The sequence below is a fragment of the Trichosurus vulpecula genome, chromosome X (assembly GCF_011100635.1).
Source record: "Trichosurus vulpecula isolate mTriVul1 chromosome X, mTriVul1.pri, whole genome shotgun sequence".
NCBI classification, from domain to species: Eukaryota; Metazoa; Chordata; class Mammalia; order Diprotodontia; family Phalangeridae; genus Trichosurus; species Trichosurus vulpecula.
In genome coordinates, this window is record NC_050582.1 from 1,952,496 (window position 1) to 1,974,873 (window position 22,378).

General features: G+C 50.4%; 2 protein-coding genes across 6 annotated transcripts in view; both read left to right on the forward strand.

Moving 5' to 3' along the window:
* Nucleotide 1: 1 nt before the first annotated feature.
* Nucleotides 2-7,816, forward strand: LOC118832950 (rho-related GTP-binding protein RhoG-like). The gene is made up of 2 exons (XM_036740345.1): nucleotides 2-92; nucleotides 4,731-7,816. The coding sequence occupies exon 2, from the start codon at nucleotides 4,760-4,762 to the stop codon at nucleotides 5,333-5,335; it is 576 nt and encodes a 191-aa protein (XP_036596240.1). The 5' UTR covers nucleotides 2-92; nucleotides 4,731-4,759; the 3' UTR covers nucleotides 5,336-7,816.
* Nucleotides 7,817-9,110: 1,294 nt separating this feature from the next.
* The window catches only part of TAF1 (TATA-box binding protein associated factor 1), a 38,059-nt gene continuing 24,791 nt past the window's right edge, over nucleotides 9,111-22,378 (forward strand). For 3 of the 5 annotated variants that reach the window (XM_036739958.1, XM_036739961.1, XM_036739960.1), the window contains exons 1-20: nucleotides 9,111-9,444; nucleotides 10,273-10,390; nucleotides 10,490-10,606; nucleotides 11,792-11,908; nucleotides 13,179-13,423; nucleotides 14,500-14,715; nucleotides 15,144-15,365; nucleotides 15,783-15,984; nucleotides 16,397-16,573; nucleotides 17,301-17,428; nucleotides 17,519-17,626; nucleotides 17,729-17,902; nucleotides 18,028-18,201; nucleotides 18,421-18,525; nucleotides 19,693-19,893; nucleotides 20,019-20,160; nucleotides 20,271-20,401; nucleotides 20,990-21,070; nucleotides 21,950-22,099; nucleotides 22,257-22,376. In XM_036739958.1, coding sequence (XP_036595853.1) covers nucleotides 9,193-9,444; nucleotides 10,273-10,390; nucleotides 10,490-10,606; nucleotides 11,792-11,908; nucleotides 13,179-13,423; nucleotides 14,500-14,715; nucleotides 15,144-15,365; nucleotides 15,783-15,984; nucleotides 16,397-16,573; nucleotides 17,301-17,428; nucleotides 17,519-17,626; nucleotides 17,729-17,902; nucleotides 18,028-18,201; nucleotides 18,421-18,525; nucleotides 19,693-19,893; nucleotides 20,019-20,160; nucleotides 20,271-20,401; nucleotides 20,990-21,070; nucleotides 21,950-22,099; nucleotides 22,257-22,376 — 3,180 coding nt within the window. In that variant the 5' untranslated portion in view covers nucleotides 9,111-9,192. The remainder of the gene's footprint in view (nucleotides 9,445-10,272; nucleotides 10,391-10,489; nucleotides 10,607-11,791; nucleotides 11,909-13,178; nucleotides 13,424-14,499; nucleotides 14,716-15,143; nucleotides 15,366-15,782; nucleotides 15,985-16,396; nucleotides 16,574-17,300; nucleotides 17,429-17,518; nucleotides 17,627-17,728; nucleotides 17,903-18,027; nucleotides 18,202-18,420; nucleotides 18,526-19,692; nucleotides 19,894-20,018; nucleotides 20,161-20,270; nucleotides 20,402-20,989; nucleotides 21,071-21,949; nucleotides 22,100-22,256; nucleotides 22,377-22,378) is intronic. The other 2 variants (XM_036739959.1, XM_036739962.1) reach the window with 2 other exon arrangements.

A 22,378-nucleotide genomic window follows, 5' to 3' on the forward strand; every position in this document is an offset into this window, starting at 1 on the left:
GCTGGGGCGGCGGGCGGGCCGGCCGAGCCTGGGAAGTGGCCGCGGGGAGTCGGGCGGCGGCGGCGGCGGCGGCCGGCGGTCCACGGGCCACGGTGAGAGACCGCGGGGGAGGCCGGCCCCCCGCCCCGATCGCGGGGGCTCGGGGAGCGGACGGCGCCGGAGGGTGGGACAGCCGCGGGCCCTGGGCGGAACCCGGGCTGGGAGCCGACCGCCGCGCCCGCGGGATGCCGAGGCCGATGCCCGGCCCCGATGCTCCGCTCGGCTGACGGGGGGGGCCGTAGCGGGGTCTGCCGGGGGGCGGAGCTGCTGGCCCCGCTTTACGAAAATGGTGGCCCCGGCCGGACCCCTGGCCCTGGGAGGGAGGAGACGGTGCGGCGGTGCTTGCGGGTGATACGGGGCCAGGCGATGGGACGGAAAGGCCGCGGGCTGCCAAGATGGGCCCAGGGTGCTTGGAAGAGATGAGGGCCTCCTGGCCCGCCGAGACAGCCCGAAGAGCTGGAGGCTGCCCCCGATAACAGGTTCCCAAGACCGTTTATTAAGGGCTCACACAAATGCAAAAGCGAAAGCTCCCTCCCTCCCCCCAAGGAGCCGACTCTTTTCTGCTTCAGAAACCCTCACATGGGAGGCTTAGCCTTGACCGGAGCCAGGGAGCCCAAGGTGACGAGGGCGTGAGGGCAGGGCGAACTTGTGCAAAAACCCTGGGGAAGTAGATGGCACGTCCGGAAATGGAGAAGAGCAAATAGGTCCATTCTTCTGGAAGAGAACTCAAAAGAGCTACATCCATCGTTGTTGCAAGGCTTTAAATGCCAAACCAAGGAGCTTGTTTCTTATTTTAGAGGCAAGACGGAGCCTCAAGCTTCCTGAGAGGGAGAATGCCAGGCTCCGAGCTGTTCTTAAGGAAAGCCGGTTTGGCAGCTGAGGCAAAGAGAGATCGGAGAGAGACTGGAGGCAGTTCTGGGCTGTTGCATCCATCCCTGGTGAGAGGTGAGGAGGGACTCCAAGAAAGTCCTGGTTAAGGCAGGAGCTGGAGGTAGAACACCAAGCCTTGGCTGCTCCCGTTCCCCCGGGGCTGGCAGATGGAGTAGGCCAGAGAAGTAGCCAAATGAGCATGGCTAAGGCTGGGCTTTTCTGTTGGGCACAGCCCTTTGCCAAGTTCATGGCAGTCCTGGGCCCATCAGCTGCCGGGTCTTATTGGTTCTCTGTCCATAACATCTCTCATCCCCCCCTTTGCTACACTACAGTCCCATGGACTGTGCTGGATTCCCTGCTCCCAGTCTCTCTCCACCTTAATCCAGTTTTCACTTAGCTGCCAAATGATCTTCTTGAAGTGCAAGTTTGACCATGTCGCTCCCCTGCTCAAGAAGTTTCAGGGGCTCCCTCTTGCCTTCTTAGCTTGGCATTTAAAGCCTTTACCACTTGGCTCCAGTTGACCTTGCCTAGCTTGTTTGAGGGCCCTCTCCATCATAACACTGCATTTCAGCCACATGGGCCTACTTGATGTTCTGGCATCCGTTTGCACAGGTTCCTCTGGGAAGCATTTCTCATTGCTGTACTTTGCCCCAAGTGATCTTGTCTTACCCATCTGCTGCGTTATTGCTATTTGTAAATTCTCCTGAGGGCCTGTGCTCCTTATCTGCTCTTTACTTCTCAGGTCATCAGGTTCTGGTTTTCTTTTCTTGTCTTTTGAGCCCAAGTCTCTAGAACATGGCCTTCCACACTGTAGGTGCTAAATAAACATTTGCTAACTGAATGGACTTGGTTGAGAGGCTCCTGGTCACTTGAGATTTTCAACCAAGGAACTCATCCCACAAGTCAGATCAGGTCAATTGATTAAGCACCTGTTCTATGCCCAGCCCTTCCCTAAGCATTGGTGATACTAAAGAAAGCCTCTGCCCTCCGGGTGCTTCCAGTCTTGTGGGAGGAGGGGAGAAACTGTACCAAGAACTCTGTATAAACAGGCTGTAGGCAGGATAGATGGGAGAGTATCTCACAGGCCAGGCTTGAGCATGAAGGGGGATCAGGAAAGGCTTATTGCAGAAGGTACAATTTGAGCTGAGACTTGAAGGCAGCCAGGGAAGCCAGGAGACCTCCTGGAGGTGAGGAGGGAGAACTTTCCTAGCATGGGGGACAGCCAGAGAAAATACTTGAAGTCAAGAGATGGGAACTTCCAGGAAGCCAGCATCACTAGATCTAAGAGTGCGTGTCAGGGACTGAAGCGGAGAAAGACTGGGCAGGGGAGGTGAGGTCGTGAAGGACTTTGAATGCCAAGCAGAGGCAATAGGGATGCATTGGAGTTTATTGAGTGGGGAGATGGGGGGGGATGAAGTGATCAGACCCGTGCATTAGGAAAATCAGTTTAATGGTAGAATGGAGGATGGATTGGAGAGGGGAGAGATTTGAGGCTGGCAGGCCTTCCCCCCCCCCCCCCCCCCCGCCCCCAGCAGTTTTTGCTGTAGTCCAAGAGTGAGGTGATGAAGGCCTGCCTCAGAGGGGTGGAGGTGTCAGAGGAGAGAGAGGGACCATATATGAGAGATGCTGTCAAGGTAAAATCAATGAGGTTGAATGGCGGGGGGTGGGGGGGGGGAGAGTAGCAAGGAGTCCACATTACCCTCGAGATTGGGGGCCAGGAGAACTGAGAGGACAGAGGTGCCTTAGATGGGAAGAGGGGAGGTGATGACGGTGCCAAGTTACATGCAGCCTACCCAGTTGGATAATGGCCAGCGGGCCATGATAAATCATCGGCCCAGGCCCAGAGATGATAAGGAAATCTATGGGATCTGATGACATCAGCAAGCAGAAGAGGGCCTAGGCTGGAGCGCCAGCTGATGTAGCCTCTCCGAAGATCCAGCAAAAGAAACCAAGAAGGGGCAGTCAGATGGGTAGGAGAAGACACAGGAGAGAGCAGCATTCGTTACCCAGACCTCTAAAGAGGGCCGCAGTTGGGTCAAGAAGGATGAGGCTTGACAAAAGGCTTGTCGATTTAGCCATTGAGAGAGGGGTGATTGGTGATTTTGGAGAGAGCAGTTGGAGTTGAATAATTGAGGCTAGAGGCCTGGAGAAGGTTTGGAAAAGATTGAGAGGAAAGGATTGTAGACTACCTTCTCAAGGAGCTATTGGAGGCCCTTGGGCATCTCCACTTCCTCTCTGGCCAGACTCCCCCTTTAAAAAGCATCTGGCTCGATTTTCAGGACAATTGATTGGCCTTAAAATGGGAGGCTCTGAGAAGTCCCTTCTAACAACTTGCTTCTCCTCTTGATACATTTATGGGTGGGATGGTACAAAGTAGCCTTGAATGAGAAGCTGGGACAGGAATTTTTGCTTTGAAGTTGCAAAGTTGTATTGAGGGATGGTGGGAAGCTAACACTGCTTTGGTTCAAAGTCCAACCACATGTTCAGCTTTCACTTGGCACTCCATATGTGGGGGGCTGCCTCAATTCCCTCTGTAAAGTGACGGTGGTGGATTAGATGGCCTCTGAGGACCCTTCCAGTTGGAAGTCTGTGACTCTGTGGTCCTAAGAGCTCAGGCTCATGTGAAGCGAGTGAATTGAGGAATCGTCAGTGTGCCCCTGGTGGCCGTGGGGGGGGTCCCAGTGGAGGGCGCAGGGAAGCTGAGATCGCTGCACTACTCTCTTCTCGCATCTTCCTTTTCTCCCTATCCCCATTTGCTTCTGGAGATTTAATCAGCCTTAACTTGTGACAATAGTTAGCTCTTTTTGGACCTTGGGGTAACATAATGGCCTCTCCAGTCGGCTTGGTTCCCTCTCCTGATGCTTTACGGACTTTATATTAAATGGAAACCGCTCAGAGTCTCCAGTTAGGAAAATTCGTAACTTTAGGCAGAGGCTGAGCCCTCTGCCTTAATTTAGGCAAAAATTCAGATGACTGCCAACCGTTTGGACAAAGAAGGAAGCATAATACATTTCAGGGTCTGTTAACAGCCAGGCACTGGGAGAGGAATGTGGGGGAGGAGCTGACTTGTCATCAGGTTTCCCCCAGTCCTTGAAGAGGTAGGTATGACTTGGGGCCCCAGCCTGACTCTTCTGTTCCTAGATGACTTTGGTTTCTCCCTCATCCGCCACGGTCACGCCACCTAGCTGCCCTATCTCGCCTGTGAACTCCTGAACTGTTGCACTTCAGTAATTGTGAACCAAGGTGGCAGTCATAGGGAGAGCATTCAGGGATGGAGCCGAATTGCTGCTGTGCAAAGTTCTTCTTGGGAAGGGTAGCTGCAAGACAAAGGAGTCTCCATGTGCTGAGAGGGAGCAGAGTTCCAAGGCTCGGAATACAGTGGCATTGTCCGCACTAGCACCATGTGCAGGCCAGGACCCTCGACCCCTTCTCCACCTGGCTGCATTGCCCTGTCCTTAGCCTTGGCACAGTCACTGCTCTCTTTTCTCCAGGAGTCCACTGTCTGGCTCACAGGCTACCCTACTCCAGCCCCTCCCTGCCCTCACACTTGGAGGCACATTGAAAAAGTCAATCCAGAAGAAGGTAGGTAGGGTGAGCCCCACCCCCCGCCGTGATTATAGTGAGCCTTTAGAGTTGAGATTCTTTATGCACTCTCAAAATTGCAGCTCTGATTTTCAGTGCATTTACCTGTTGAAAAGACCTCAGTGAAATAGGGAGCCAGGGTCTCCCCCCACTTCTGTAATCGAGTGTGTTAGATGAAGCCCTACTCCCCGAGGTGACAAGGTTTCAGCTGAACTTGTTTTCCTTTTCCTTATGCACAGGACTGTGGAGGACAGAGGAAGGAGGAAGGATGCAGACAATTAAGTGTGTGGTGGTTGGAGATGGGGCTGTGGGGAAGACTTGCCTTCTCATCAGCTACACGACCAATGCCTTTCCCGAGGAGTACATCCCCACAGTCTTCGACAACTACAGTGCTCAGATGTCTGTGGATGGCCGGACAGTCAGCCTGAATTTGTGGGACACAGCTGGCCAAGAGGAATATGACCGACTCCGGACCCTGTCCTACCCGCAGACCAATGTCTTTGTCATCTGCTTCTCCATTGGCAGCCCCTCATCCTATGCCAACGTGCGGCACAAGTGGCATCCAGAGGTCTCTCATCACTGCCCCAATGTGCCTATCCTGCTTGTGGGCACCAAAAAGGACCTGCGAAATGACCTTGCCACATTGAAGAGGCTGAAGGAGCAGAGCCTAACACCTACTACCCCTCAGCAAGGGACTTCCCTGGCTAAGCAGGTGGGCGCCGTTAAGTATCTGGAATGCTCAGCCCTGATGCAAGATGGAGTTGGGGAGGTGTTTGCAGAGGCTGTGAGAGCTGTGCTATACCCAGTCACCAAGAAGAACACAAAGAAATGCATCCTTTTGTAGCTCCAGGGACAATGCCTAGGCACCATCCAGAGCATCCCCAGTCCTGGGGGTACTTGGGATTGGGCCTGATTTGGAAGTGGGGAAGGGGGCACGGGGGAGCTGGCCACAGCTGGGTGGGACTGCCTGCTCCTTGGTGGTGAGCATTGGGCTTTGTGGGCAAAAAAGAAAGAAGGCAGGTGTGGTTGCATGCAGTTGTTGCCTTAAGGTTTTTCTTTTTTTTTTTTTTGGTGGACTAATTTTTAAAAATGTTCTCATTTCTGTTTCCCAGATGTTCCTTGTGTTTAGTCCTGCTCCTCCCCTTCTGCCTCTGCCCTTCTCACCTCTCCCTGCCCCCCCCCCCCCAGGCTTTTTCATGGGAAAGGTTCATGAGAAATAGGGGCCTTCACGTGAGGGTAGTGGGGCAGAAGAAGCTCGTGTCCACTTGGATCTCCTTTGGTTTCCTACCAAGCTCTGCCTGACTTGGGACCCCAGGTGACATTTCCAGTTTGGCTCTTTATCCCCAGAATTTAGCACAGAGTAAATGCTTCACAAATGCTCATCTGTTGATGCAAAGATTAATGGGGGGACCGGTGCTTTGGGGCTAGGTTCTGGTGGCACCACAGGCCTAGTGGTGGCCAACATTTCATTACTCTTTTCTACCCAGAAGAGGGAAACAGCACAAACAGTCCGTGCTTAGCCTACTTCTTACCACTTCCATTAAGGAAATTCTGTGTCTCTATTCTTCTGGGCTGAACTTTGAGACTGCTTGATGGGGACAGTTTTCCTGTCTCCATCCCTGCCCTATGAGGCTTGACACCTGCTCCTTCCTTAGGCCTTGTTAGTAGCTTGAGGCTCCCTGTTTGGCCAAAGTAACTCAGATATTCTCTTCCCCCCATTCTCCCTCCAGCTGAGTTTACAGGATTTTGTGATTCCCTAGAAGGAAAAAGAAAACCCTTTGACTTTTGATTCTGGGCTCTGCTTTGGGAGCCTGACCTCCCCACACAGCCCAGTTTTAAAAACTACACTGAAGCTGTTGGGAATCTGAGAAATGGAATGAGAAGGATCTCTTGTGCCTTCAGTAAATACTATGTGCCTTTTGTTACCCTAGCAGTCCCCCTGGGTGCTGGATTTTGGCCTGGGTGTGCTTAGGGTGAGCCTTCTGGAGCAGTAGGAACCCAGGTTAGAAGCAACATTAGGGGTTGGGGTAGGGAATTTGCACCCATCCTTCCTTTCCTCTTCACCCTAAACTAACGTCTCTCTTCTTTATGTGCCATGACATCATGAGATGAAACTTAGCAGGCTTCCCAGTCACTTTATCCCCAGCTTTGGACAGTGCTTACTGGTGCTTCCACATAGCCTGGCACCAGTGGACTGAACCTGTGAAAGATAGGCCCAGAAAATATACTGCTGTCCATGTATCGGCTTCTAACTCCTTCTCCACACCTATGCCTATTTTCACGCATGTGATCCACTGTGTATCCCAAGGGGATGGGGGGGAAGGCTGCCTCTCTCGGTAGAGGCAGGATCATCTTAGCCAAGGTACATTAGCACTTTGGAAAAAAAGGCCCTGCTATAATGAGGGGAAGGTGTTGTCCTCAAGAGCCAGCCACTTCTGGGCAAGCAGTATCGGCTGTTCGGATGTTTGCCCACCATCAGCCAAACAAGATCTCAAAAGTGCATTATGGCTGTTCTAATGGATCAAGTCAGTAGTACCCTCTGAGGGCTTGCCCAATCAGTGTCAAATTCATCAAAGTGCAAAGTTTTCAACCCAATTTTCTCAGCAGTTCCAAATTCTCTCCCTTCCCTCTCCCACTCATTGAGAAGGCAAGAAAACTGAAACCCATTACAAATATGTAGTCATACAAAACAAATTCCACATTAGCCCTCACCTCCCACCCCACCCCCAAAAAAAGTTAGAAGAAGAGAGTCCTGAGTCTACCAGCTCTTTTTCTGGAGGTAGATAGCATGTTTCATTACGAGTGCTAAGAATTGTGGTGGGTCGTTGTGTTGCTAAGAGTTCCTTAAATCTTTTACAATTAATTTTCTTTACAGTATCATGGTTACTTTATAGATTGATCTGGGGCTGCCCACTTCGATGTCTTTCCAGGTTTCTCTCCCCCAGTATATGACGATATCTGGCAGGGGAGGTTACTTGGTTTCTCCGAATTAATGAATGCTTTTTCTAAAGTGAGGCCAAAGGCCTAGCTCTGACTTATTTGGTGGGGCAAGTTTTTGGGGGTGTTTGATATGAACAGCCGACTGAGACTTACAACTGCACCTCTCTTGTGGGGGCTTTAATCCTGTGGTGCCTTGCCTCCCATCCTCACATTCTTCAAGTCTGGATATTGCTTGGGCCCACCTGTGCCCATGGCTGATGGGATGTGGTACTGTAACATACACTGGTAACTTGATTTGTATACTTAAATGGATTTTGTATGAAGACTAATATGCTAGAGTCACTTGTAAATTATTCATAATTAAATGGTGGTAAAGTTCTGCTCATTTTCCCAGGTCTCTGCATTGTTATTGTTTCTGAGCCTGATGACTCCCCTTGCAAAGATTTCTGACTACTATGTACCTGCTCCCTAAGCTTCAAACAGCAGATCTGTGAATACCCTGGAAGGATAATTAGCAGGCTGCACATTTCCCAAAGCCCTGATCCTTCCACCCCTTCCCTTCTGCACAGCAACCCTGTGGCTCTCATCTAGCCCAGTGCCTATTGCTTTTTCCTTAAGGGAACCCCTCCTTTTCTTCTCTTTCATCTATGACGGCTCAGTTAATTTGTACCCTGGCATTCTCGGTCACACCTGTTGAAATCTTTACCCTTGGCCGGGTACCTCTGCGCAGGATGAAAAAAAAAGTGACAGTGTGTGACTGGCTGGAGAACCGACGCTGATGGGATCCTCAATCTACCCAATTTACTTTCTTTGGTATGCTTCAATACTGGAGTGATATCAGGAAGCAATGCCTCGTGGCCCCCCAACTGGGGTTCCACCTGTGAGCCAAGAAAAGAACCCAGGGCCATACTACCATTTCTCTAGATCCACTTTAAGCTTCACAGCAATCCGGTGAGGCGGCCCTAGTTACTGTTACCCCCATTTTACAGATGATAATCGAGGCTACTAGGTGCCAGAGCTGGGGATCTTGGGCCAAGCCTCGCCCTCACAAATCTCGGCTCTCTTTCTCCAGCTTCAGTGCCAGGGCGGCCGAAGCCTGCCCGTTTGCTAGGCGGGCGCGCGGCCGGGTCTGGCGGGGGAAACCGGGAGGTGAAGGAGAGCCCGGCCACGAGCTGCCGGACGGCTCTCGACACAAATGTAGCCATCCCTATCGGGCCCGGGGGGAGGCGGCGACACCGAGACTCTGGGGACAGCCAGCCAGCTGCTGGAGCGGCGCCTTGCCTCAGTTTCCCCCCTTCCCTGGACGACGACGAGCTGCAGTCCTGCCGGCCCCGCCAGCCATCACTCCGCGGCTCCGGAGGCTCGTGCGACCGCTGAAGAAGGCCCAGCAAAGCGGGGCGACCACGTGACGGCACGACCTCCACGTGACCCAGTGTCGCCCTTCTCTGCCCTCCCCCACTGCGATCGGTCGCCCTTAGAGCGACTGCGCGAAGAGCGCCAGGGCGGGGCCGGCCGGGCCCCGGGGGCGGGGCGGGGCCAAGCTCCGGGCGCGTCACCAGCAGTTGGCGCCGAGAGGGCTGGTGGAGCGGAAGCCCGAAGGCTCGCCCCGCCCTCCGCGGCCTACCTGGAGCCTTTCCGGTGCGGCCCTCGGCCCTCCCGCACTTCCGGAGGGAGGGGCCGCCGGGAGGCCGGCGGGCTCCTGGTCCCTCGATCCCTGGCGCGTGCGGGAGCCGGCGGCTGCCGGGGCCGGATCGAGACCCCATGTCGGACTCGGACAGCGACGAGGACTCGGCCGCCGGCGGCGGAGGCGGCGGCGGGGGCGACGGGGGCGGCGGGGGCGGCGGTGGAGGCGGTGGTGGTGGCGGCGGGAACTGCGGCGGTGGTGGCGCTAGCGGCGGCGGGAACGGCAGCGGCAACTGCGGCGGCAGCAGCGGCGCCTTCTCCTTAGCCGGCTTCCTCTTCGGCAACATCAACGAGGCCGGGCAGCTGGAAGGGGACAGCGTCCTGGACAAGGTGAGGCTGCCGCGGTCGCGGCCCCTACCCTGCTCTACTTCCGAACCCGGTCCTGGCTCCCGCGACCTCCGATCTCCGGGACAGTTCGGGGTGCCCACCCCTTCGGTGTCCGGCGCTTAAGCCGTGCCATCTCGGTCCCCAGCAAGCTCCTCTCCCCGTCTCTGGGCCCCGGTTTTCTCAGCTGTCAAATAGAGGGTTGGGCTAGGTGACCAGCCGAGCCTACATTTGTGATCCCTCTGATCTGATCTGAGGAGGGCGATCGGTTCAGCTCCTTGCCTTCACGACAGAGCTCTGTCCATTTCCTGAAACTCTCCAGGAAGGGAGACTTCACAAACTCCTTAAAGTGTTCGTTTCTGTCGGGTCTCACCTGCCTTCTTTCTCACACCCAAAGGAATCTGCTCCCTCAATTTAAATTTTTCTCTCTTAACCTTGTGTAGACATTCAGAGAATTACTTCTTAGCATTGCCTCCTCGTTTATTTATAAACTGTGGAGCTATCGCCTTGGCTTTCTTCTAAGCAAACCACCCTGATTTCTTGAACTTTTCTTGGGGAATCCATTTTTCTTCCCTTTAGTTATCTTGGTCATTCGTTCCTTCTTGAATTCTTCCCAGTTGTTTCACACCCCCTTTAAAGTATGGTGACCAGAAATGGGCACAATACTTTTGACAAGTACAAAGATTATTTCTGAGCCTCTGCAGGTTACGTTCTTTTAGCAGGTCCAAAGTATCTTGTTGCTTTATGGATACGTTTTGTGCTGGAATAGGAATGTAAGCTTAAATGTGGGAGAGTGGTATCTAGTTAAGGATTCTCAGCTCTCTCATTTTTCAGGAGTCTAAGAAGCACTTGGCAGGACTTGGGGCTTTGGGTCTTGGCAATCTGATCACTGAAATCACCGCAAGTGAAGAGGAAGTGCCTGGAACGGACAGTGCCTTCGTGGATGAAGAAGGTGAAATTAGGGTCTTGGACATTTGGGAATGCTGTGGTAGGAATGATCTGGGGGAATCTGGGTTGCTTTTTCCTGTAAGATATCCTTTTTTCCCTCTAGGTTGGGTTAAGAGCACTGAAGATGCCATAGACTATTCTGACATCACTGAGGTGGCAGAAGATGAAAGCCGAAGATACCATCAGGCAATGACCAGCTTGCAACCATCCTGCCCCTCAGGTGATTCCTGGGGAGCCGTCCACATTCTTGCGTTACAGGGCCTAAGAATATGCCTGCTGTGGTGATCAACCCTGGCCCCAGCTTTTGGGCCCAGTTACTGCTACCTGTGCCTTGGGTCTGCTTTTCTTCCTCTCCTCAGCTTAGTTCCAAGTGGTCTTCAGCTAACCTGTTTCTTTTGAAATACTCACTATGGCACCAAATTGGGAAGTATTTCCTTCTTCACTGGGTCAAGTCATGGATACATTGTTGCCATTTGGTAACTGCCAAGCAATGATGGTAGTAATCTCTTCTGCCTTATCAGTTACATCTTGAGCACCTACGGGGATCAAAGGAAATAATATTTGCAAAGTGCTTGGCACATAGTAGGTGCTCAAGCAATGTTTATTGACAGACTGAGTAGGGTTGAAAACCTGGGGGAGAACAAGAGGATGATGCTGAAAATAATGGGGGAATTGAAAAGGGACAAAAAAGAGCTCTCTGGGGGGGTGTGTGTGAGACAGTGTGGACAGAGAGAGGGGGAGACAGTGACAAACACAATTTCAAGTTTAGTTGTTGGGGCATCTCAGTGGAGGGGGGCTGTAAATCATAGGAGCCAGATAATTGACAAGAAGGTACATGGTTAGGGCTGGCAGTACAGCTGTGGGAGTGAGCAGCATGCTGGTGCAGGTGGAAGGGAGTGAACAGGGAGAGACACAAGAGCAGGGGGTTCAGCGTTGCACTTTGAGGGACAAACAGTTAAAGAGCAGGAGAAAAAAGGCAAGGCAGCAGAAAACACAGAAAGAGCCATTAAAAAGTGGGAGACCCAGGAGAGTGATGTTCTGGAGATACAGGCTAGAAAAAATAGCAAGGTGAGTCAAATGCATTTCAAAACTTGAGAAAGAGAAGGTCGAGGATGTGGGGGTGGAAAGGGGAGGCTAAGACTTGATCAGAGGAAAAGGTTCCACATGGTTCATGTGAGTCCCTCCAATTCCCCAGGAAGGTTACGTGCTTGTATGTATGGTGTGATATTTGGCTGTGTGGACATTCCATCTTTTAAGCAAGGCAAGGCCTGCATCTCCTGTGTGTTCTGCAGGGGTCTGCATGGTGCCCTGTGGGGATGGGGTGCTCTGTATTTAGGAAAGACTCCAGGCTAGTCCCTGACTCCAGAGAAGGCATCCTGACTGGGCTATCTCTTGGTTTTCTTAGATGATGACGATGACTATGATGCAGACTGTGAAGACATTGATTCCAAGCTGATGCCTCCCCCACCTCCCCCACCAGGACCTATGAGGAAGGATGATGTCCAGGACCCTGCTGTGTGTTGTGAGTGTCCCTTCAGAGCTACTATTCTTTGGTGTACTGCCCCAGGAATGATCAGGCCAGCATGGTCTGAAGCCCAGCCTGGAACAGAAAGGCATGGGGCTAGTCAGCAAAACTGAGCTGCTGGGAAGGAGCATAGGACTGGTTAGGAATCATTCCTTGGATATATGTTCCATAGATCTCTGAGTTTGGTCTTGACTCCGTAGGGTGATATTCATGCACAGCTCGTACTTAATGCCCTATTGGGCTTTATTCACTTAATGCTGGTTCTCACATGAAACATCCAAAGCTTAACTGCCATATAGAAATTTGACTTTCCAAATATTTGGAATAATTTTCCAGTGTGCTCAAGTCAATGTGACAGTGTAGATGACTGTCTTAGAGAAATGGCTTATTGGGCCCACAGTCCTAGAATGAGAGTAAAGTAGCGATGTATCCGGCCAGCAGGCTCCTTTAGAGGTGATCTTGATAGAGGGGCATCATGGTAAACTTGTAGGAGTTCTAGACTTGGAGTCAGGAAGTCTAGGGTTTGGATCCTTCCTCAGATACTTCTTGGTCTGAGCAGATTACTTCACCTTGGGGCCTCAGTGCAGCCTGAAGTGGGTAATAATATTATTCTCCCCCCCCCCATGGGGGTAATAGCAGCACCTCCCTCTGGGAGTACCAAATTAGTGTGTGTAAAGTGCTTTGTAAGCCTTAATAATGACTAGCTAGTATTAATTCTAATCACTGTCTGTATCTCTTTTCTAAGTGCACTGTTCTCCCTCCGGTGGCTGAATCGGTTGGGGGAATCCTGGCCTCCTTTGATAGAAAGTTGCAATTCAAGGTTACTTTTGAGCCCTTTATGTTTCAGTTTTTCCCCATTTCTTCTTCATCTGCCCTTAGTGGAAGTACACTGCTGTTAGTTTTCTCTTTTCTGGCTTCTTGTTTGTAGGTTAAATGATCCTGAATTCCATTAGCCTTTCCTCGTGGGTCGGATTTTCCAGGCATTTTCATTGTTATACTCAACTTTCTGCAAATTCTCTAGAACTGGACATAATATAGCCTGAATCCTGCAGAGTCTTATTAGAAAACTTGCCTTTTTTTTCATGATCCAGAGTCTTCCCTAGCCTTCCTTGGGCTTACAGAGAGAACTGGTAATATGGTTTATGTTTTGTCTTCTTGTTACAACCTTAGGGATGCTAGGTATGAGACGCCGTGACAGAGATTCTGTGAGTGATTGGTGCCTTGACTGCTGTGGGGCTCTGAGCTGACCTTCCTTCTCTTGTTACAGCAGTACCGGAGGATGGAGATGGCATCATTCTGCCATCTATCATTGCCTCTTCCTCCTCGACCTCTGAGAAGGTTGACTTCAGTAGTTCTTCAGACTCAGAATCTGAGATGGGCCCACAGGAAACAAGACAGACAGAGTCAAAGGAGGGCAAGCTCACTCTTCCTTTGGCTGGAATCATGCAGCGTGACTCCACAAAAGTGTTGCCTAGTGTCACAGAGCTTTTTCCAGAGTTTCGTCCAGGCAAGGTATGGTGGATTTGTATATTTTAGGAGGGTTGTGATGTGAAGGTGGAAAGAGAAGGGAAAGCTTAGTAGAACACATGGGCAATGGAAAAAAGACCATATATTTGCTTCTGATAGCTCAGCCTTCTAAGGTAGGAATGGAAGCCAATGAAGAAAACCCATCAAGCATTTTTTTACTACTCTGCCTACTGTTTGTAGATCATGAAGCTTAAGTGCTGGAAATTTTAAAAAATTATAAAACATTTGAATAATTGTCATAATATATGATGTAACCTAAATTATAATAGCTCCTGTTTGGATAGCGCTATAAGTCTTCCTTGCTCACAAACACCACTCTGAAGTGGGAAGGACCATAACTATGTTTAACCCTATTGAAGCATATGGAGCTAGTCAGTGTCAAAGGTAGAACTCATACTCAGGCCTCCTGACTGTAAGCCCAGGGCTCGTTCTACTCTGCCCCACTGCCATTCTTCTGTGTGCTCTAGAAGGGGGATGCTACAAACACAGATAAGTGGAATCCCCAAGATTACGTGGTAAGTGCCTTAGAGAGGGGGCTGATCAGTGCTGGGGGACGCAGGCACAAGGGGAAAGGTGAAACAAGGAAGGCTTCATGAAAGTAGCATTTGAGTTGGATGATCAGGACTAAAACAAGTCAGCTTTTGGAACGGAGGCCCTACACTGGTGGGTGGCCAAATTCATGGCGAACCTTGGTTCAAGGCAGAGTTGTACACGAGATGTTGAATCAAGAGTAGCAGTAATCTAAGTGTTTTTGTGTCTTGTGCTCCTCGCGGCCTGTGCTCTATGGGAATCGAGGGATAGTGTTTCTGGAGTAGCGAAGTTCTCTTTGTACTCCTTCCTGGGATTTTACAGCTGGATAGATTGATGGCAGAAGTGACTTATTCTCTTCTAGTTGCCAAAAGGGATGATAGCAAGGGGGGTGTGATTGTTTTTCCTTCCATTTGTATGTATACTGGACCAGCATTTAGTAACCCAGACTTGTCCTCTGCAGCTGGGTAAACTTTGGTACTATCTTCTGCCCAGTGGGCTCCTGTCTCAACCTCAGACTCTTTCTGTCCTAGGTGTTGCGCTTCCTTCGTCTCTTTGGCCCAGGGAAGAATGTTCCATCTGTTTGGCGGAGTGCTCGAAGAAAGAGGAAGAAGAAGCACCGAGAGTTGACACAAGAAGAGCCCCAGGAGGGCGAGTGCCCAGGGGACCCTGAGCTGGAGAGAAAATCACCATGGGCCTATGAATTTGCTCCCCCTCCCCCGCCAGAGCAGTGTCTCTCAGATGACGAGGTAGGCACAATAGGGGCTGGACATCCCAGTGGGCTGAGTCTCCTGACAGTTATCACTGGAGAATCCTGGCTTAATCTCACAGATTTCCCCAACTGATGAGATGAGTAATGTGATGGGGTGGGGGGTGGGGGGCAGACCTTGATTCAAGGTCTGATGAGTTGAAGGTCTTGAAGAGGAGGTAAGATCTTCTTGATATCATCACTCCACAGCTTCTTCTAGCCTCACCCTTAGCCAAGGATATCTTTTGCTCAAACATTCCTTGGGATTGTTAAAAGTAATTTCATTCTGACTGTGTTGCCTCTCAGCAGCCACAGGAAGTCTGAGGTTCTTTTTTTTTGGTCGATAAAAGACATTGCCAATATAGAAATTGTTGCTTTGAGACTCAAAGGAGGCTGGGCCTCTCCATCTCTTTCCCTGTTCTCCTGTAGATCACAATGATGGCTCCTGTGGAGTCTAAGTTTTCTCAGTCAGCTGGAGACATAGACAAAGTTACAGACACCAAGCCAAAGGTGGCTGAGTGGCGCTATGGTCCTGCCCGCTTGTGGTATGACATGTTGGGTGTCCCTGAAGATGGCAGCGGGTTTGACTATGGCTTCAAACTCAAAAGCGCAGAAGATGAGCGGCCAGCGAAGCCAGGGTTGGTGGAGAAGGTGAGATGCTTTGAAGTGAGGGGACAAGGGGACAGACTGGAAGCCATGGCTTATTGTGTCTTGGGCCTTCTTTGCTGACTTACCTAGTCAACAGCAGGTAATAAGAGCAGTTCATCTAGTGGTGGGGTTAGAGGCTCTGAGTCTTTGGCTGGGAAAATGCATGGTCTGTTGGAGCTGTGGCAAAGGAGAGAAGAGTGCCGTGCTTGACCTGGTGTTGGGAGAAGAGCAGTCTTATTCTTCCTCTGCTTTGCTTGTGTTGTGCTTTTCCACTCAGCTCTATAAATTGAGTGTCCTTCTTAAGTCATGGGTGTCTTGTGAGCACGCTCTCACAGCGTGGATGCCAAAGGCAGGGTGGTTGCTTTGTTTAAATGGTAGGCCCCAGGTCCCAACATCCTGATGCCTTCTCTACTAATGCAGGATTTGAGTGTGTTGGAGGAAGCAGGGGATCTTCTGGCGGATGAGAACTTCCTGATGGTTACCCAGCTACACTGGGAGGATGACATCATCTGGGATGGGGAAGACATCAAACACAAAGGGACAAAGCCTCAGCGGGCCAGTCTTGCTGGCTGGCTTCCGTCCAGCATGACCAGGAATGCCATGGCGTACAATGCTCAGCAAGGTGGGAGGGGGAGAGGCTCCATTTTGAATGCAGCTGTGACCTTGGGGGTGGCGAAGCCAGGGGAGTGTTGGGATTGGACCCCGGGCCTAGCCCTTGATGACTTTTCTCTGCTAACTCACTAAAAAAAAAAAAAGCTCAAAGGTTATTACTGACATTGGTGAAATCTGTCTGAATCTCGAGCGCTTTGTTCTTGTAGTATGTCTTCTTTTCTAAAACACATCTTTATCAGCTCTGCTTTGGGAAATAAAAAGTGAAAAACGGCACTTCCTCCAAATCAGTGATGTGTTGGTTTCTCTTCAGGCAGAGAGCTCTATACCTCTCCTGGTATTACCTCCCCTTATTCACGGCTGAATGAGCATTGGGCCATTCCTCACTTGCCTATTGTGAAGGACCCTTCTCCTATCTTGAATAGGTTTCACTGCCACCCTGGATGACGACAAACCTTGGTACTCCATCTTCCCAATTGACAATGAGGAGCTGGTATATGGCCGCTGGGAAGACAACATCATCTGGGATGCTCTGGCCATGCCTCGTCTCTTGGAGCCTCCTGTCTTGACACTCGATCCGAATGACGAGAATCTTATCCTGGGTATGGCAGTGTTCTTCTTCCCATCTGTGTAGCTGACTCATGGGATCCAGTGGCAGGAGGGAACCAGGGCATAATAGGGTGAGGGCAGGGGGCAGGGAAAGGGTGCAGGGAGGAATACTACCTACCTTGCTATAGGCTGAGGGCTGGATGAGACAGTTTCAGATTGGGCTTGGAAAAAAGAGGTGAGCTGGGGAACACTTAGAATTGCTGCTGTGGCTGCTGGTTCCTAGTTTTTTTAAATGGTTTTGGGAGAACATCAAGTGTTTGAGTAGTGGCAAAATGCATATTCTCATGTAATTTTATATATTATGTAAAATCATATATATCTGCGTACACACAAAATATGTGTCTATATAAACACACACACACACACACACACAGAATATCTGGTTGGTTAAGGATGATGGGAAAGGGATTTTCTGGAGTGGAATTGAAGATCATTGAGCTAACATTTGATGTATACAGAGGGTTGCTCTTCATGGCCTGGGACAAACTCCCTCCCTGCTTGTCAGCCTAGTAAGGGAACACAGAAAAAGGTTTCTGGTTTTCCGAAAACCTTCAAGATTGGGGAACCCATCTGGCTACTGTCAGCCATTCTGCTCATCTGTAAACAGAAGGGTTTGGATTAAATGTTTTCTTGGGGTTTGACCTAGAACTACAAAGGATTCTCAGTAAGGGATGGGTCTTCCTGAAGGCTGTTCCTGAGCCATCTTTGTTTGATTGTTAGAAATACCTGACGAAAAGGAAGAGACGACATCAAATTCCCCCTCTAAGGAAAATAAGAAAGAATCCTCTTTAAAGAAGAGTCGAATCCTCTTGGGGAAAACGGGAGTTATCAAGGAAGAGCCACAGCAGGTCTGTGAGGGGATTCAGGGGCTCGGGTGTGGGGATCTTTGGGCAATTGAGGAGCTCTCTGAGTGATGTCCATTTGCTGTGGGTGATCAGAACATGTCCCAGCCGGAGGTGAAGGACCCTTGGAACCTGTCCAATGATGAATTTTACTACCCCAAGCAGCAGGGTCTTCGAGGCACTTTTGGAGGGAACATTATACAGGTAAAAGGGAGAAATGGGTAGGTCCTTGGCATCTGTCTTTGGAGGCTGTTGCCTGGCACTGGGTCAGTTCCCCAGTCAGAACCTCCCTGTTGCCTCTTTCAGCATTCAATCCCTGCAGTGGAGCTCCGGCAGCCCTTCTTCCCTACACACATGGGCCCTGTCAAACTCCGGCAATTCCACCGCCCACCTCTGAAGAAGTACTCCTTTGGGGCCCTGTCCCAGCCAGGCCCCCACGCTGTCCAGCCCCTGCTGAAACACATCAAGAAGAAAGCCAAAGTAGAGCCTTTCTGGGCAGGGTTGAGGGGGTTGTGGGGGGAGGGGTGTGTCTCTGTCTTTGGATGAAGTGTATTGGGCTTGGCTTTGTGCTCTGATGAGGCCTGTGCTTTCTCTGTGCTGGGCAGATGAGAGAACAGGAACGCCAGGCCTCAGGTGGTGGGGAGATGTTCTTTATGCGCACACCCCAGGACCTGACAGGCAAAGATGGAGATCTGATTCTTGCCGAGTATAGTGAGGAGAACGGTCCCTTAATGATGCAGGTCGGCATGGCAACCAAGATAAAGAACTACTATAAACGGGTGAGTTTGTTTAGGGAATCTGCCTGGCGTTACCATTATATATGGTGCTGATGTTAACATACAGCTCTGTATTCATCCTGTCCCCCTTTAGCCCATAAGCTCCTTTGGGGACACAGTTGGCTTTTGTATATACTTCATGATATCCCTGAGGGGCTCAGTATGGTTCTCTGCTCACACTATGCTCGCTCACACTAACTGGATCTGTTTGCTTCTTCCTAGAAACCTGGGAAGGACCCTGGAGCCCCTGATTGTAAGTATGGAGAAACAGTTTACTGCCACACATCTCCTTTCCTGGGCTCTCTCCACCCTGGCCAGCTTTTGCAGGTGAGGAGCTCCTTTCCCTTCCCATTTTCTGACCCTCACCCTCCCCACCCTGCCCACTGATTAATTTTAGTCCAAAGGAAAGACTAGATGGGGGCTAATCAGTCCCAGAAGGGTCAGTCATGGGAGGATGTGAATGGTGTCATCAAGGCAACTCTAATCAACCTCTAAGTTTCTAATCTTCATGGGAGGCTAACAGTGGAGTGTTAGATTTGTGTCTGGAATATAGTGTATGATTTTTTTTAAAGGGGGGTAGATTTTTTTTCCTAAATATCTTATTCTTAGGCTAAGATGAAAGTGAATTCCTTTTCCCCAAGCACAGGTGAGGAGAGGGAGCTCAAAAACATCCGGGTGACACAAAGAAGTCAACCTGGAGTTAAAAATTTGCCATGGCTAATCCCCAAAGTGCATTCGCCACATGTGGAAAATTGAGACTTGGCCATATTAGTCATGGTCACTTTGGAGTAACGAGCATGCCTGAGCTGTGCCATCTGCAGCCTTCAGTCCCCGAGGTTGCCTTTGGTTCTTTACAAAGAGTCCATGTGCTGCCTCAGCCTGCCTTGCCTTTTCTGGTGGACACACTGCCGTTTCTTCTGTTTCTCGGGCCTTCTAAAGTCTCGCCATTTCAGCCTGTTTCCTGGCTTGATGCTGTTGCTTTATTCCTTGTTTGCCCCGCCAAAGCCTATTGCCCCCTTCATTTCTGTGTATATTGTCAGCATTAAGCATCTTCTTCAGACTCTGGCACCCCCTTTCTGGTTTTTGTTTCTTTCCTCCATCGTGTCTTTTTTCCCTACATCAATATGCTAAACAGCTTTCCTCTTCGGTTGTTCTCAAAAGCCATTCCTAAAATCCTAGACTTCTAGGGACAGTTGATCTCTATGTATCTTGCTCTCTGAGAGAAAGACACTTACCTGTGCATGTGTCTCCCTAAAGAGGGGGTTTCTTCCACAGGTTATAGTTGAGTTTCTTTCCTGAAATGGGCTAGTGAGTATGCACTGTATTTAACCCTATATTCTCTTTTGGAATTCTGGGATTTTATTACCACTAGAGACAACTTAGACATCCTAGAGAACAAAGAGCGAACAAATTTGGTTAGCTTCTTCTCTGGTCAGACTCCTCATCAAGTGCTTTTCTGGGTCTCATTTCTCATTCCTGTATTCTTTTTGATAGGCATTTGAGAACAACCTTTTCCGGGCTCCAATTTATCTTCATAAGATGCCCGAAACAGACTTCCTGATTATTCGGACGCGGCAGGGTTACTATATTCGGGAGCTGGTTGACATCTTTGTTGTTGGCCAGCAATGCCCCTTGTTCGAAGTTCCTGGTCCCAACTCCAAACGGGCCAACACTCACATTAGAGACTTTCTGCAGGTCTGATTTGGTGGGATGGGGCAGGGAGGGAGGGGAGCTTAGCTGCTTCTCGCCTTCCTCCTGGACCTTGGAGATTTGTCAGAAAGATTGTTTTTTCATTGGTTCGTTTGGCCTCTGACTGGCAGGTTTTCATATACCGTTTGTTCTGGAAGAGTAGAGACCGTCCACGGAGGATCCGTATGGAGGACATCAAGAAAGCCTTCCCTTCTCACTCAGAGAGCAGTATCCGGAAGAGACTAAAGCTCTGTGCTGACTTCAAGCGCACAGGTAGGCCCCGGCAGCAGCAGCCTTGAAGTTCTCTTCTGAGGAGTGGTCTGTGGCCGAGGCTGTGCATGGTATCAGGAGAGTGGGAATTTTACTTCCTGAGTCTTTTCCAGGGATGGACTCAAACTGGTGGGTGCTGAAGACCGATTTCCGTTTACCAACTGAAGAAGAGATCCGAGCCATGGTGTCTCCAGAGCAATGCTGTGCTTATTATAGCATGATAGCAGCAGAGCAGCGGTTGAAGGTAACTCACCTACCTTCTCCTTCCTCATAGCCTCCACTGAGCTATGCCTCCCCTTTTAGAAGAAAACTCCAGGGCCTTAAAGGGGGATGCTGCCTGGTTTTTCACCCAGAAAAGATTCCGAATGGATGAGGTGCCTCCTGTGTTCTGAGGCACTGGCAAAGTTATTTTGCTCCGAAAAAGAGTTGCTTCTCCATCTGGGTGGTGATTGGCAGCTCTGTGAGCAATGAAGTCCTTTGCAGGCCATATCCAACCAGGCAAGCCCAAATGCTGCAAGTATACTGTGGAAGAGAAAGGCGGCATATGTTTTCAGTTCTATTCCTTCCAGAATGGGCAAGGACCAGGGGGTCTGAGCTGGCTTCTTGCCCCATAGGACTTCAGTTATGAGGAGCTTACGTTAAGACTTGGACTGAGGAAGTGATGAATCTTCACTGTGAACTTCAAGCACCTGTTGACTTAGCTGGCCTGTAATAAGTACCTGCCTGATGCAGTGTTCGGCCTAACATGGTTGCCTTTGTCTCTGCCCTAAGGACATGCAATGGTGTGGTTCTGTTTGTTGGGTGACTTGTCATTGCTTGCTTCCCTCTCTAGGATGCTGGTTATGGGGAAAAGTCTTTCTTTGCTCCGGAAGAAGAGAATGAGGAAGATTTCCAAATGAAGATTGATGATGAGGTAAACCTTGTGCTGATTTCTGTGAGCTCGCCTCATCCGTTCTTCCTTGGCAACCAGTGTGATAGCTCCCCAGCTGCCGCCTCATTTCCCAGCTGTGTGCTGGTGTCCTGGGGATCCAATTTCCCATGGCGATTCAGCTTGTAATACAGAGCAGAAAGAAGTTAGCCAAGAACAGAAGCAGGCAAGGGAAGCCAGCCATGCTATGGAGGGAAGTGTTTCTATGCTCTTCATATACTGAGGTGTGAGGGGTGGGGAGTAGAGAGAGAGGTGCTGATGTAGAAAAACTACGAAACGGTCTTCGAGCTAGAACTTGGAGCCAAGAATGAACCACTGAGCACACACTGCACCTCTGACACGTGCTTGCCTCACTTTCCTAAACGGTCAGGTGTGGTTAGTGATATGATTTCAACACCCAGAGAAGGTCGGACTGTTTATAAACGGGTAGAGTGGAAAGAGCCTTATGGCCAATAGGTACTGGGCCTTGACCTGATGTTGTTGGGGCAGGGACAGCTGTTCAGCTTGTGTAGCCTGACTGCTCACATTCAGAAAGCTTGGGGAAGTCAAAGCAGCTACGAGAATAAAACCTATACTTCAGTGTTCATTTTCATTTGCTTATTGGTATGAGCTGTACTTCGGGGGTGGCAGGGGGTGGGGAAACTGGCGGTGAAGTTCTGAATATTGCAGAGCATGTCTTCGACATGGTCAGCCAGCTAACCCACTTTTGAGATAGTAGGAGAAAGGAGAACAACGTTCTGTGCACCTTCAAAGGTCTGCTTATTCTTTTCAGGGGGTTGGGGCGGGGGAGGGCTAAATAGAAAGGCACTCATACTTTCCTGTGGGCCATGCCACCAGCATTCCAAACTCTCCTGTCTGATCCAGGTGCGTACTGCCCCCTGGAACACTACAAGGGCCTTCATTGCAGCCATGAAGGGCAAGTGTCTCCTGGAAGTAACTGGGGTGGCAGATCCTACAGGGTGTGGGGAAGGCTTCTCCTATGTGAAGATTCCAAACAAACCAACCCAGCAGAAGGTGAGACTGTGGCCAGGGCTGTGAGGGCGTGTGCAAGGTGACTTCACTGGGAGGGGCATTGCATACAGGCTTGACTAGAGGGCGACCTTCAGAGTGGTAGGCTAGTAGCAAGAGTGGATATTCTGGGGTTTCCTCACTGTTTTATGTTTTGAGATAGGATGATAAGGAACCCCAGCCAGTGAAGAAGACAGTCACGGGAACCGATGCAGATCTCCGTCGCCTCTCTCTAAAAAATGCCAAGCAACTTCTCCGTAAATTTGGTGTGCCGGAGGAAGAGGT

Excerpts from the sequence above, each read along its gene's own strand:
- LOC118832950 (XM_036740345.1), top strand. The coding sequence starts at position 4,760 with ATGCAGACAATTAAGTGTGTGGTGGTTGGAGATGGGGCTGTGGGGAAG.